Source organism: Scophthalmus maximus, chromosome 19 (assembly GCF_022379125.1).
Source record: "Scophthalmus maximus strain ysfricsl-2021 chromosome 19, ASM2237912v1, whole genome shotgun sequence".
Taxonomy (NCBI): domain Eukaryota; kingdom Metazoa; phylum Chordata; class Actinopteri; order Pleuronectiformes; family Scophthalmidae; genus Scophthalmus; species Scophthalmus maximus.
Genome location: NC_061533.1, coordinates 3,798,477 through 3,813,642, shown reverse-complemented (window position 1 = coordinate 3,813,642; position 15,166 = coordinate 3,798,477). Strand labels below are relative to the sequence as shown.

General features: G+C 42.4%; 2 protein-coding genes and 1 long non-coding RNA gene across 7 annotated transcripts in view; all 3 read left to right on the top strand.

Moving 5' to 3' along the window:
* The window catches only part of dmrt1 (doublesex and mab-3 related transcription factor 1), a 28,183-nt gene extending 27,098 nt beyond the window's left edge, over nt 1–1,085 (top strand). For 3 of the 4 annotated variants that reach the window (XM_035638869.2, XM_035638868.2, XM_035638870.2), the window contains one exon: nt 411–1,085. In XM_035638869.2, the coding sequence (XP_035494762.2) occupies nt 411–577 (167 nt within the window). In that variant the 3' untranslated portion in view covers nt 578–1,085. The remainder of the gene's footprint in view (nt 1–410) is intronic. The other variant, XM_047329002.1, reaches the window with a different exon arrangement.
* Nucleotides 1,086–1,200: 115 nt separating this feature from the next.
* Nucleotides 1,201–11,742, top strand: dmrt3a (doublesex and mab-3 related transcription factor 3a). Of its 2 annotated transcripts, XM_035638866.2 has the most exons (5): nt 1,201–4,514; nt 4,910–4,987; nt 5,063–5,116; nt 8,059–8,742; nt 10,372–11,742. In XM_035638866.2, exons 4-5 carry the CDS (start codon nt 8,310–8,312, stop codon nt 11,388–11,390), a joined length of 1,452 nt encoding a protein of 483 aa, XP_035494759.1. In that variant the 5' UTR covers nt 1,201–4,514; nt 4,910–4,987; nt 5,063–5,116; nt 8,059–8,309; the 3' UTR covers nt 11,391–11,742. The 2 variants fall into 2 exon arrangements, with proteins under 2 accessions (XP_035494759.1, XP_035494760.1); XM_035638867.2 differs by lacking the exon at nt 5,063–5,116.
* A 1,112-nt stretch (nt 11,743–12,854) lies between these two features.
* Nucleotides 12,855–14,415, top strand: LOC118313442. Its single transcript, XR_004794469.2, has 3 exons — nt 12,855–12,953; nt 13,414–13,492; nt 13,951–14,415. It is a non-coding gene; the product is annotated as an uncharacterized LOC118313442 (long non-coding RNA).
* Nucleotides 14,416–15,166: the final 751 nt, after the last annotated feature.

Genomic DNA, 15,166 nt, shown 5'->3' with positions numbered 1-15,166 from the left:
TTGAGGAGTATCCGGAAAAAAAAGAGAGGAGATTTGTAGCCCGAGACCTGTGAAAGATTTGAGCTTTATCTATTTTTCAGAAGCATGAACAAACAGTACTTCACCACTTTGGGACAACAATGTAATATCTTCTCCTTTTTTGGGGGGGTTAAGCAATTTTAATCCAATACACATTTTGTAAAAAATCTGCAAATATTTCCTCAAGGTCCCGTAGCTGTCCGCTCTGTGTGCGCTGAAGTTTAGCCTCATGGTTAGCACGTAGCTCCTGTACCCGGGGCTGAGGCCTGGTCGCTGCAGAAAAATCATCAACAACAACAACAACAACACACACAAACTTTCTCCAAAATCGCTTGCCGCCCCTTTAAGTCGTCCTCTGATCGGGTCTTTGTTTTCCGTCTCTGTCTCCGCAGCCTTCTCGCTGGGCGCCGCCGCCGCCTCCGCCAACGGCCACGACTCCACCATGACCTACCGGCCCGCCGACCCTCTGGCTAACTCCGACATCAAGGTCGAGTGCGACGTCTGCAGCGACCAGGCCGCCGACAACTTCCCCGTCGTCAGCGGTGATTCCACCAAATAAAGGAGCTAAGGACACGACAAAATCACATTTATTAGAAAGAAATTGACCTTTTTTTCCAGAAACGGTTTCGCAGTTCAAATGTTATCTGGTTTTCTGTCTTTCTGTCCTTGAAGGGCGTGAACATAATTGAGATTATAGACTGTTTTTTGTATTTTTAGATCATTTTTAACAGTTAAATCTTTTTGTTGTAGCTAGTTCACCGTCATAGATGGAACAACAACAACTAAAACGAGATTAAAGGTCAAAACCTGCGCAGGAAAAACTTGAGGATGTAGTTGTAAATCCCATAATGTCAGTTGACATTTTCATGTTAATACTTCATCATATTTAGCTTCTTCTCAGCAACACGAAAAAATCTAATCTTAAAATGTATAATTATCCAGTTCGGCTAGTTTGCGTTCGCACACATGCGGCTTCTCTGGAGGACGTCTAGAAAAAACACACACACACACACACACACACACACACACACACACACACACACACACACACACGCACTCAGATCATATTATAGACTGTTCGCGCCACATTTATTTTGAAAGAGCAACAGCTAACGGTAAAAATCCCCAAAACGCGCCCAGTCAGACATTATTGGGGAGGTTGCCGTTAATTGCAGGAGTTCACAAACTCTTCAGAATTCGGGACAAACACCTTGCAGAGACAATTTATAAAAGATTTGGCCAAATGTTTAAAAAAAATGATTTAAACTCCGTGGTGACGGGTTGTGTATTTGAAAAGTTGATCACTTGTTTTGTTTTTTTCTGCTTTGGAAATCAAATGTTTTAGAAAGCAGAATGTTTTGTTGTTGAAATCAGAAAGTGACGCAACGTGGAGAACAATATTAAAATCCTTTTAAATTTCTTTTGAGATTGTGACCAACATTTGAATTTAGTGTGAAATTTCTTAAGAAACAAAAAAAAACAAACCTATGCAATTAAAAATTCAATTAGATAAACATACTCCATTACGCATTACAAATGCAATAAGCTAATATTGTCTGTTTATCAACCTGCTCCATTAAAAACAACCACTTTTACACCAGTTCAATCCGGATTTACACCCAGACGTCTTTTAATAACAGGTCATAATCCCAGTCAGCTGATTTTGAAGATGCTAAAAGTGCATTTATGTCTGTTTCTGAGTTTAAAGTAGAGAACGTCTCTGACGGGTCCACCACCAGAGACAGAGATCTCCTCCTGTAGGACGAGAAAATTAAAAACACAAAAAAATCAAACAGGCAGGTTGGACATGAATCACGTTTCCCTGCGTCTCGATGAGCATCGGCTGCTTATTTATGGCGCCGATCTGGTCACTTCATTAATTCCAGGGGATTTGCATTTGTCTATTGTATATTTAACCCCCTTCAGCCCGGTAGTTTGTTTGAATATATATATGTAACAACTTGTACACTCTCTGGTAGATGGAGATGAAGCAGAGGCCGAGGTACTGTAATAATTAGAAGCAATAAGCCGAGTAATTGACTTGGCAGAATTAATCAAAAACTCTTATGATAATCTTTTATTTGATTGTTTTCCTGCTGTGATGATCTGCTACATTGTCTTGTCTTAAGTGATAGTAATATTAATATCTTTGGGATTTGGACTGTTGGATTTTTAAAAGAAAAAGTCATATGAAGACATTTGGTTCTGATGTAATTCACCCAAAAATATGGAGAAAAAAAATCTATTGACAGATTAATTTATAACAAAGATAATGATTGATGGCAGCCATTTTTGTGTTTTTCCATATTTGATATTGTTAGTAAGGAGAGAAAGCAAAGGCTCAGAGGAGCCAGACCTGTTTCCAACAGCAGTAAACTGTGAAGACATTTGCATATAAACAGTAATAACTCATTTTAATAATCCTGCGTTGGCCACATCTTTTGAGTTTGTGTTGTTTTAAATGTTAATAATGCACATAAATGCGTTTGTGTGTTTTATGGAGATTCGTGCGGAAAGTGTTCATTTCGTGTCAGACAGCAACAGAAGTAATTTGAAAATCTCTGGAGTTTTATGTCGCTACAAGTTTTAGGGGGAGAACGAAATCGCTCCAAGTGATGGAGTGTAAACGTGATGCCGGCGGAACAACAATATTAAAAACCCCACCAGAGAAAATTACTTGTATTTTCTTTTCTGCTGCGCCGCCGCGGGAACATTCATTGGATTCTGCCCCATCTGCTGTAATCAATAACGTGGCCATCTTTGGCCTTTTTTGTTTTTTGTTTTTTTTATGAAACGCACTTACTCTTAATTTCATCCACCAGTGGTTTTAGAGAGAAGAATGCGGAGTTACCTATGAGGCGTCCACATTATAAATCACCGCTGGCGACCAGATTGTGCGGCAGTATCGATTGATCCTGATATATCACAGAAATTTACTGTCACTTCTGTTTTCAATTAAAGATACAATCAGTCAGATAATGACTTAATTGGATTTTACGGAAGATTGAGTTTTATCGCCGCGTGCTTTACGAGTTTAGTTAAGGAAGGCCCGTTTATCACGGGTTGTCAGGGGCGACCCGCCGCCGCCGCCGCCGCCTTGTCCTTCTGTAGCTGCTGCCGCTGCCCTGCAGCGCAGGGGAGAAAGTGTCACAGGATTGGTTTTCCTTGAGCTGCCTCTGCCTCCATGAATCACTCCCTCCCATAATAGATTAAATCCCACCGTGACACCGCCGGGGGCGGAGTGATGGCTGGGCCTCGATACAAGACAAGGAAGTCTGGAGGAGGAAACGGAAACTTCCCAAGACTCGGAAGTGCCAAACTTTAGAGGGTCAGTAGGACCTGGGAGTGAGGGGTCCGATTCACAACAACGAAGAGGTCTGTCAGACAGGTTGGTGCAGGTAGATTTCAGTCCTGCATCTGGTCCTGTGGGACTTCACCTGGAAAACATCTAATGGCACGTTGACCTAACAAAGTCCAATTGATTTAATGTGTGAATTTGTTTCAGCTTCACCAAATCTGACCGCTGGACAACGAAAGATGTTCTCCGCTCTCAGTGGGATCTTCAGGGGATGTCAGCCCAAATATGTGACAGAGGGAAGACGTCATCGTTTGGACAGATGTGCTTCAGGATTATCAAGATCTTTATTCATTTCTTTTTTTTGTTGTTGTTGTTGTTTGCTTTAGGTAGAAGATGATGTAAAGTTTCTCGTCTCTCCGTCAACTTAGCTTGGTCCTAAGTTATTAGGACATTCTTATTTATTTGAAGAAGGGGATCCAAACCAATCCCCAACAGACGGCACAGAGAGCACAGACACAAAACCACAGCAAAAGTGACACACAATGACCGAAAGTGGATGAAAATGAACTATGAATATATGCAAAAATGGCCAAGACGCTAAAATAAATTGACCAAAACAAACAAAAACCGGAACAAAGGGACGAATAAATGACCACATGCACCGAAAGTGTCCGGAAAAGGGACCGGAAACGACCACACATGTTAAAATGACCACAGAGAGATGCAGAATGTTCACACGTAGGGAAGCCCAATGAGGTCGAATGAGAGGAGGAGGCCAAAAAAGAAAATCATAGAATTATTTGGATAAATTCAACTTTACATGCGTTTCCCAGGTTCGAAGTAGCTTCTTTAATGGACGTATCACTATACAGAAGTCCTGAATCCAGAGATACAAGAGTAGAAAATGTGTTTTTTAATATAGGTTTCATATTAAAATTTTAAAAATGTATTCATTTTTTGCAGAAACCTTAAAAAACGGACACTCCAGACGTTCCCTTTCCTCTCCCTGGAGGCCGGTGGATGAAGTGGGACGTCTGACGGATGTTTCTCCTGCTCCCGACAAACGTCCCACTAATTCACACGTCTGGCTAATTCCTCTGGAGGCGCTCGGCGGCCCCCCGCCTCCCCGGGGACGCTTCAATCAGCGTTTCTGCGACGGGACTCTTGTGTGGCGGCGCCGCCCCCCAATCAGCGGCCGGTAATAATAATAACCCCACTCGGGCCGAGGTCAGCCCCTCCCTCGGCCCGCTGCCGGAGGAGTTCCCTCTGCGCAGATCAACACGAGACCAAGAGTTTTTTCTTTAAAAGTCACCGCACGTTGTTACGACTTCGTAGTGTCGAGTTAACGGTTACGAAAATCCTTCCGTTATCATTTCTACATGTTTTTAAATGTTCCATTTCCTCATTGTTACCATGTCATTGTCTCGTCTTATCCAGCTCGATATGTTTGTTGGCATTTAGTGTTTGTTTTTTTACTTCCTTCCTTTTTCGTTTTAATAACTTTCAATATGTGAAAGTGATGTAAAGTGCTGTTTGTGTTTCGCCGTAGGGTTTCTTAACATTTTCAGCAATTTTTTTATTCTTCCTTCTCAGATTCTTCCATCTCCATTTTTCCCTCGAGGTCCGAAGAGGCAAAACGAAACAGAACTTAAAGAAAAGCAAATATCAGAGGTAAAAAAATAAATAAATATACACAACTTTATGTTGCAGAATTCCCTACGACCAATAATTATAATCTTTTTGTAGCCACAGATTTTTTCAGCCCGGTTTGCCCTTTGACCTGCGTCAGTGGTACAGAAGGTAATGTCTCTTTTTTTAATTTTTAAAGTGGCGTGAGTCGAGAACTTAAACCTGAGAATTCAATAACCGGCTCAACGGTAAACACCGACGGAAAATATCACACTGGAGACATTATGTGTAACTGTAACCGCATGTTTGACGATAACTTGACAACGTTGAAGAAGTGACGGTGTTTGTCGCCGATGATCTGGGAGATTAATTTGAGGAATTGAACAGCCTCCTCATCGCTGCTCACACATTTCTCATGTCTTCGTCTCTTCGCTGGACTTTTACCTCATTTTCTACGTTTTTCTTTATTGTAAACGGATCCGCTTTAACCATCAAACAAACTTTATTTCTACTCATTTTGTGCCAAAATAAATGAAATGCACATTATAAAAATAAAAACAGCACCAACTCATGGTCCTCAGAGGATGAATTTAAATGAAAGTGTCGATCACCTCATTTTTCTTTCAGCAACGTCACCATGCAGATTACATTTCAAATTCGTCCAAATACTTTGGGTTTATGACCCATTAGTGAAAAAACTAAGGACTTTAACATCAATACATTATTCTTAGTCTTAGTAGGCTAATGTTAGCTCGCAGTTAGCATGACCTCTGGCGGAGGAAAATTCCGGCCTACATGTTTGAGATAAGAGTATATAATCATATAATGCTTAATATTAATTTGCCAAAACAAACCAAAAGTTTCACTCTCAGTAGTGACGTTCTTTTATTCCAGCAATATTTTATCCCGGGAATCACATTTGATCATATTTAATCTTAATTCTAAGAGACCTCTCTTATGTTGTAGTGTCCCGACACATAAAGAAACCTGCACGTTCTTTATTAGACGCATTATGTTATGTATTTAATACACAGATCGGAGCATTACATCTTTAATCCCCCAAACACGCAGAGCATCAGAATTCAAATAAGAAAATGAAGAAGAAAAAAAAAAGCAGGCCTTGCGCCAATTACACCGCAGAGCTGCAGTATAAACTTTTATTCCGGTTCTGTGTTTTACTCTTTATCAACGAACGACATGAATAAATTGATTGTGCGTTGCAGCCCCCCCCCGCAGGGCCACTCGGCCGGCACAAACTGCGCGGAGCCGCTCGTCGTCACCTTGAACATTTCCCTCTGCTATGTTCCAATTAAAAGCTTAATAGCCCCGCAGAGCGGCTCCGCGCGGGGACCTGCACCGGGCCCTTCACCGGGCCCTTCTCCTCGCGGGGACCTGAGCCCGCGCGGCCCTCGGATCCCATCATTTGCTTGAATGAACCCTTTTTTTTTTTTTTTTTTTACGCACACGAAATGGGCCCCGGCCTTTTGTCCGGTGTTGTGTTTCAATGGCCTCTATTAGTGGAGCAGGAGGAACACGTCAGGAGTTCCCAAAGGGCTTCTTCCCCCCCCCCCATTTTTCACACACGTGAGAGACCTAATCATCGAAGTTATGGACAAGTGCGTAAAAAGGTGCGAGAAACACAGACACGCGTCCTGGAATCTCTAACCAAACACACATCTGAGGATGGATGCTTAAGTTAGGGTTGTATATGTCTTAGATGAGATAAGTCAGAGAGCAGAGTTTTCACAGCTTGTTTTTTATCCTTTTTTTCTCATATTCCTATTTTCAAGCAATTATTGTGCTGTTTTCAATTTCAATGTCACCTTTCAGTTGTAAAAAAAAAATCTTGGTGTCCTATTATTAGGAATAAAATCTACAAATTGCTGCCAGGAGAAGGGACACTGACTTCAGAGATACAGTGGATGGATGGATGGATGGATGGATAGATGGATGGATAGATAGATAGATGGATAGATAGATAGATGGATAGAGGGATAGATAGATGGATAGAGGGATGGATAGAGGGATGGATAGATGGATAGATACGGAATATTGATTTCCAGTTGACTTATGGTGGAAACTTACAGGTGTATTCATGATTAAATGTCCGTGTTTGAGTTGTTGAAATGAGAAACGCGCGACTCATGTAAAATGTACAAACGTGTGCTCGTGCGGAAAACAATTGCTTCATTTGTGTATTTGTTAACTTAAATTTTTCCAACTTACAAACGTTTAAAAAAGGTCTTGGCAGCTGGAATGTCACGATTAGGATGTAGCTACAGTTGACGTCTGAGTTTGGACTTGAGCGATACCGTTTTTTAGAATATAACATTTTTGGCCTCATAATTTGAAACAGTAGAATCTGCTAGAAAAAGGCACTCGTTCATTTTAAACCTGAGACTCAGTTTCCCCATCATACATCCGATAAATTGTCCCCGTATGGGAGAGTTTTGACAGCTGTGATGTCTCCATCATTGATATCCAGAGAACTGGAGGAAGTCGACGTATAATTTGAAGGAATTTATGATGCTATTTTCTATTGAAATCTAATGTTATACCGTCACATATTTAAAACCGTTATAGAAACGAGTGCCATAAGCAAAATGCAGGTGTGCATAACATCTTTCACTGCATATTTGAATGGGTCTTTCACTCATGCAGGGACTCCTGCACACAATCTATAACAGAATATTTAGTTATAGACCAGTTTCAACAGAAAGTTTTCTAATATTTTGTTAAAATAATAATCTGATTTGTGCCAGGACAGTGCACATGACTCTTATGTCAGCGTTTATATTTAGTCTCTATAAATGTTTCTTTGGGTTCTTTGTCTTGTGTTGGGGATTATATGTTTTAAATATCAGCTGCAGGAACTTAGAGTCTCTCACAACACTGAGAGCAGTGCGTTTGTTTCAAACCTCCAAATGTTTCCAGTCTCCTTGCATCTTTCCCCTGATCTTGAAAGTTATATTCAAGGAAACTATTCAGGGGGGTGTGAACCTCAGAGGGTGTGTGTGTGTGTGTGTGTGTGGGGGGGGGGGGGGTTATCTGATCCTCCACTTGCAGGTTTCACTTCAGCCTCACGTGGACTTTTTTTTTTTTTTTTTGTACAGGCGCTTTGACGCGAGTAGCAGCGTTTGGCTACTCGTCTCCATAAGTGCGCGTCAGGCTGATGCGTATCTGCGCTGTCAGTCAGTCAGTCGCGGGGAGCGGGAGAGAAAAGGTGGATCCTCCACAACAAGCCAACACTTCTTCTCCTCCTCCTCCTCTCCATCCTGCCATGCGTGTGGCGGAGCAGCGCCGTGCAGCCGCGTCCCTCTGACAACAACTCTCCGCTCTCCGCCTCGCCGCCGCCGTTGCGCACATGCACTTGTGCGTCCCGGGGAAACACGACAGGATGAACGGCTACGGGTCGCCCTACCTGTACATGGGGGCGCCGGTGTCCCAGCCGCGGGCCCCGCTCCAGAGGACCCCCAAGTGCGCGCGGTGCCGCAACCACGGCGTGCTGTCGTGGCTCAAGGGCCACAAGCGCTACTGCCGCTTCAAGGACTGCACCTGCGAGAAGTGCATCCTCATCATCGAGCGGCAGCGCGTCATGGCGGCGCAGGTGGCGCTGCGCCGGCAGCAGGCCAACGAGAGTCTGGAGAGCCTCATCCCGGAGTCGCTGCGGGTGCTGCCCGGCATCGGCATGGCCGGGGCCGGCGAGGGCAACCGGGGAACGCCGCCGAGCTCCGAGGAGCTGGAGCTGAGGTGGAGCAGCACGGAGGCGGCGCAGGCCGGAGCGCAGACGTGCACAGGTAGGAGGAGGAACACGCACGACGAGGAGCGGCATAAGCTTTACATTTCTCATTTAACTTTTTATTTTTTGGGGGGGGGGGGGGGGAAATGTTTGATTGAGGTAAATAACATAATGATGAAAAATGACAAAACGACACAAACTCAGGATTCTATTGGACTGAAAAATAAATAATGGTAGAAATAATTTAACTAACTTAAATGAACTACTGTTAATAAAGAATATTGATAAACATAACTACAACGTGGCCGATTCTGACGACTTCATTTTCAAACTTTTTTTCTCTAAAAACTTTTGAGGTAAAAAAAAATGTTTTGAATGAAAAATTAAATAAAATTAAACGAGCCAGATGTCGTTAAGATGTTTGTCTAATCTTTATGTGCATCACACACTGTCAACACGGGTTTTTTGATTGAATCTGTGTCAAGTGGATTCAAGGTCTTCACAGTAAAACAAAGTAAACGAAACTGAATATTGTGACATTTGTTTCAAGATAATTGAATTCAGGCTTTTAATATTTATTAAAAGAATTCAAGATAAAATGACTTCTCGTGGACAAGAAAGCATTAAAAGATAAATAAATACAAAATACATTCAAAATGGTAGTGGCTGATGATATTACCTTCAAAAACAAATCACGGAACATGACAGAACAATACAACAAAATTATCTCCAATGTGTTTTGGTCCAGGTAAAACTAGGTCTGTGTATCATGACATTTTTACTCAACATTTTTTGGGGAAAAATAATTCGATGTATAAAAAAGAAACAAACTTTCTTATATATAGAGTGTTTTATAATTCTTTATAATTTTCACTTATTTTTCAATCTTTTTTCGTTTTTTGTAGGGATGAACATCCCAATATGTTATAATAGACAATATGCTTGTCATAGTTATGAAATTATATATCGAACATTTCATTATATACATTTAAAAAAATAATCATTATTCCCTCACACACTCTTTTTTAAGGCCACAAAACAATTACAACACAACCAATTATTCCATCAATTTCTACTTTTCAGCTACATTTTTCGTAATAATTTCGATTCTAATAATTTAATTTCAGCTGTTTTTTCAAAAAAAATGTTTTTTTATATTTGTGTATTTCAAAGCAGCATGTGCTCAACACTCCTCCTCGACGCCAAGAGATCATTCCGGGTCAAATGTACCTATAATAATAATAAGTCAATGATTTAATCGGATCATCATTTAAATAAAATGATAAATAGGTTTATTTAGGACCGTGATAGTTTTGTGTACACGTGCACCGTGCGGATCAGCTGGCTCCACTCTCGGTGACACGTCGTCATCACGGGCCGACGGCACCGATCGAATGCAATCGCCCTATTTCTTCCGCGGAGGTCGACGTCGGATGAAAAGTTGCCGAGCAACCGGCGATCAGTTAACGAAATGTGGTCACACGAATAATAGATTCCTCACTATGACACACACACACACACACACACACACACACACTCAGTCAGCACCTTGTGCCAAGTGCTTCGAGGAGGAGGAGGAGACTCCTCACAAATCACCCGAGCAGGAGACACCTCGACACGAGATTAGTTTGTAGTTGAATCCCTCAGTTCCTCGCCCAAACTTGTCCCCCGACTTTCTGTCTCGCAGAGCCGGCGGACGAGGGCCCCGAGGAGGCGTCCGGAGGAGAGAACGGCGGCAGCTCCAGCGAGAGGGAGCAGGACCCGGTCAGCTCGCCCGAGGCCTCCTCCAAGACGACCGCCTGCTACAGCCCGGAGCCCCCGGAGCCCCCGGGCCACCACGCGGACAGCGAGAGCCGCTACAGCCTCCCGAAGGCCGCCGAGAATAGGGAGGCCAAGACCGAGAGTCCCCCCCACAACAAGCACCCGGGGGTGAGCCCCGCGGAGCAGGGCGTGCTCATCGAGGGCCTCGCCGGCTCCATCAACCTGCCCTTCAGCCTGCGGGCCAACCGGCCGCCGCTGGACGTGCTGAAGAAGATCTTCCCCGCGCACAAGCCTCCCGTGCTGGAGCTCATCCTGCGCGGCTGCGGGGGCGACCTGGTGGGGGCCATCGAGATGCTGCTGTCCAGCCGGGGTCCCGACGGGGGCGCGCACGCGCTCGCCGACTCGCACGCGGACGCCCTGGTGCTGCCCCCGAGCGGACACCTGTTCGAGCACACGCTGGGCTCCTACCACCCGGTATCCTCCTCCGGCGCCAAGTGGTCGGTGGGCTCCGCGTTCCGGGTGCCCGAGTCCCTGCGGTTCGCGTCCGACTCCGCCCCGGGCGTGGTGCCCCTGCAGCACCCGTCCTTCCCGCAGCCCGCGCGCTACCCGCTCATGCTGCGCAACTCGCTGACGCGCAGCCAGGCGAGCCCGTTCGTGCACAACGACGTGACTCTGTGGAATACCATGGCCCTGCAGCAGCAGTACCAGCTCCGCTCGGCGGCGCAGTACGTGTCGCCCTTCTCCCCCGCGGCCCCCGCCGGGCCCGGCGCGTCCGTGTTCCGCGGCTCGCCCATCCTGCCCCCCAGGGCCTCCGAGGAGCCGCGCATCGGCGGCCAGGAGGAGAGCTGCACGCTGGGGCCCAAGCCGGGCCTCTACTCCCCCGACGAGGAGTACGAGGAGCGCTCCGACTCCGCAGACTCCCGCATCCTGAACTCATCCACCTGAGAACACACGCTGGTGGCGGACCACTGCAGCGGGGGAGAACCAAAAATGTATTAGCGTGCGCGTGCGTGTGTGTGTGTGTGGACTGATCTGTGTGAAACAATCACCCCTCATGTTTTCAAGATGTCACTGGACTCGACCAAAAAAAACCCCCAACAACAACCAACAAAACACGGATGAATGTAAAAAAAACCACTGTGATCATCATCATCATCATCATCATCACTCCATTATTTTGAAAATCCACCATCTATTTCCTGTAAGCATGTTTGTTACTGTGAAATCCGTCGATGTTAAAGATCATCACTGCATGTTGAGAGTATATATGCCAAAAAATAAATCCCAGTTGATCCGACTGTTGTCGACTGTACAAGTTTGTTCCTGTGAGTGTTTCGTGTTTGAGATTTAAGAATTAAGTTAATGTTTCACAAATATCCTCAGCGACTCTTTTTTTTCTCACTGGGGAAAAGTGCTTTACTGGTTTTTAATTATTGAATTATGTCAAATGTCAAGGTTTGCTTAATATAACAGCAGAATAATGTCACTTACATTTATGCTCTTGAAGTTGCAACATATATGACATATAACTTGTATATACACATGCTCCAGATTTACAGACTTTTCATTTGATATAAAGATCAGATCATAAGCCGCTGCCAAATGGCAAAACATAACACACAAACAAAAGTATTGACGATATTTGATCACTCAAATTTGATTGTGTTGCTCATTTAGCAATAGGCAAAATGGTTTATAATGTCATTATAAGACATGATGACATTGTATCTACAGTATTCGCCAACAATATTTGTAAAGATTAATATGTAGCTTGTCATTGAAACTGTGTTTTGCTGTATTGCCATTTATGATCTGTTTCACAGCAGCAGCCTCTTCTCACGACGCGTCCACACTCAGCTGTTAAAAAAATCTGTACTCATAAACAATATTCTGTTATAATACATTTATTAGCTCTGTATATACACACCGCTTAAAAAACTATTTAAAAAGCTTAAGCAATTTTGACAATTTTAACAAATTGAAAGAAAAATCCTTTTATTTACAAAAACAAAATATTTGTTATTATTTTACACTGTTTTTTAATAGAACATATCCAGTAAAGCATAAATATGCACATCACTTTAATGTTGCAGCTAATTTTAATTACATCCCTTTAATGATGCAGCTAATTTTAATTACTTAATATACTGCCGGTTAGTTTGTGAATTTGCCCCATGGGCATCAATATGGTTTATACATAAATGTATTAATGTTATATATATTTGAAGTTAAATAATTGAAGTGAAGTAAAACGGAAAAATTAAAATTGCTTCTGAAATTGTTGATGACTAAAAGTAGAAAATGTAAATCCTCACGTATAAAGTATAAGCACCTCAATGCTGTTTTTTAAAGTAAATGTAGTAGTAACTTTTCACCTCTGGTGTTTGAAAATGAAACTCACTTTTTTTGCAGAATTTTCTTGTGTAAAATGAAGCATCTTGGTAAAATGATGAGCAAATGAAGAAACTCTGAACATCTGGATGACACGAGGGACGACAGTGGTGGAATGTAAGTACATTTACTTTTGGTTAAATTTGAGCTACTTTTTTTAAAACTTGCAATTTTCTGTTTTATGCAGCTTTGTACTTCTACTCCAACGCTTCTCAGAGGTGAACATTTCAAATCTTTCACACAGCTACAGTTACTTTTCAGTTCACAAACTTTCACTTGCTTCCTATTCAGTGAAAACCATGTATGTTAACGACAGACGGCAGCATTTACACTGGGCCCACTTCTTGTACTGTAGGTTGTTGGATATATATACAGTATATTGATATATTTTTTATGGTTTAATAGCATTTTATTTAAGTATTTTATTTCTATATATAAGACTCTGTATCCGAGGGCAGATGTTATTATTCCCTTGACAAAGTAATGACAGTCAGTGTTAATACTGCAAATATATTTTGTGTAATTTGGTTCTAGTTTCTTATAGTGGATTCTTACTTTTGTTATTTGTTCTTTTCAGAGGACGCCCACATTCATAAACCACATAACAGCAACTCATGAACCGAACCCCTTCACGTGATACCTGCTGGAGAGGAAAGGTGAGAGGTCAAGTTGTAACACACTGGGGGTTTGACTGAAATTGTAAATACACACACACACACACACACACACACACACACACACACACACACACGTGTGTGGCATTAATCCAAAGCACTTAACTTATGTAGAAATCAACAATTTTGTGTCTTTTAGCAACTGATGTTGTGACTATGAATTCGATTTAGAAAAAGGATGTGAAGGAGAGTGTCCAACCTTCAAAATAAAAGGGTGCGGTACATAATATGTAACGAGGACTTTATCATTATTATTAAAAAGTGAAATCAGAAGTTCTATTCAATACTGTTATGACGGCGTGTGTTTAATAACTACGGTTTCAGTTATTAGTGTTCGTGTTGTATCATCCTAGAAAACTTCTTCTTCTGGAAACATCTGGAGCAGGTGTGAAACAGCTGTTCACAGAGCGTCCTTTGTTATCTTCTCCTCTGCTCTCCAGAGTTTCATCCCCTCTCTTGTTCAGCTCCTTTGGCCTATATCCTCTCAAATGCTGCCATCGTGTGGTGCAACTCATCTAATGTCATGTTGTGCAGTGAAAAGTATCCTTCTGGTGAGAACATTTTACGGTCCGGTGCCTTGCTCAAAGGCAGCAACGTGTGGACAGGAGGAGCTGGGGATCGAACTACAACACGCTACGGTTGATCACCACTTTCATATTTGATTTTTAAATTTGGCCTTTTCTTTACGCCAGATGTTCTTACTCCTGCAGCCTGAGTTTTGGGGGGGGGGGGGGATTGAACCACCGACCCAGGAAGCAACGGCTAACCAGTTCTAGAGCCGCCATTATACAACTGACATTATTTTATAATACTGTGTATTAGTAATTATAATTAATAATTGATATTTTTAAGACAACAGATATAAAACAAGAGCAGGGACAGGGGACATTACTTTCTCCATCATCTCTGGTCATTTGATTTCAAAACGTGCTCAGTGGCTCCTCAGCAGTCGATCTCAGGGTTTTGAACCACGACCCTTGAAGATGAAGAATAGTTCTCACTGAACCAACTGACTGCTTAAATAACAACTGGTTATTTAAAGAGATAGCCAGTTGTTTAATTGATTAAATCCACAAAATGAATAATTTGAAATATTGGTAATCTATTCATCATGTGTCTCTTATGAATGTGTCACCCTTCGACGTTCTCAAATGGAAATTGTTTTATTGGTCAGATTTTAAACCATGATTTAAAAAAAAAAAAATCCAAATATAGAGTTCCTCCAGTCCCAAGATCTCTCAGTAGTTTTATTTTTCATTTCATGTTTTGCAAGAAAATAATAAGCTAAACATTAAAAATATAGAGTTGAAAAGTTACAAGTATGAGGTTGTTTTACCTGCTGCAGACTGACACCCAGTGGACAACAGGGGAATTTCAGGGTCGTTACACTAACGTTCACTCCAGGCTAAATCATCCACATTGTAACATTCGTTTCACATCAGCATTTTATAATTTCATACAAAACATACGTAGCTGGTGAAATATAAAGAGGCAGGAGGAAGCTGAAAATGAATGTAGGAGGAGATTAATGTAAAGTGATCATAACCTGCAGCGAGAACTGTTGATATGAATCAAAGCGAATGACATGAGGGTGAAGGGAATTCACTCAAAGATGCACATGTTTTGCAAATGAATCATAATCTTTAGTTACTGCAG

Bases quoted from the DNA above. Each gene is read 5' to 3' on its own strand.
- dmrt3a (XM_035638867.2), top strand. From the start codon at position 8,310: ATGCACTTGTGCGTCCCGGGGAAACACGACAGGATGAACGGCTACGGG. The intron at 8,743-10,371 runs GTAGGAGGAGGA...TCTGTCTCGCAG, and splicing joins CGGAGCGCAGACGTGCACAG to AGCCGGCGGACGAGGGCCCC.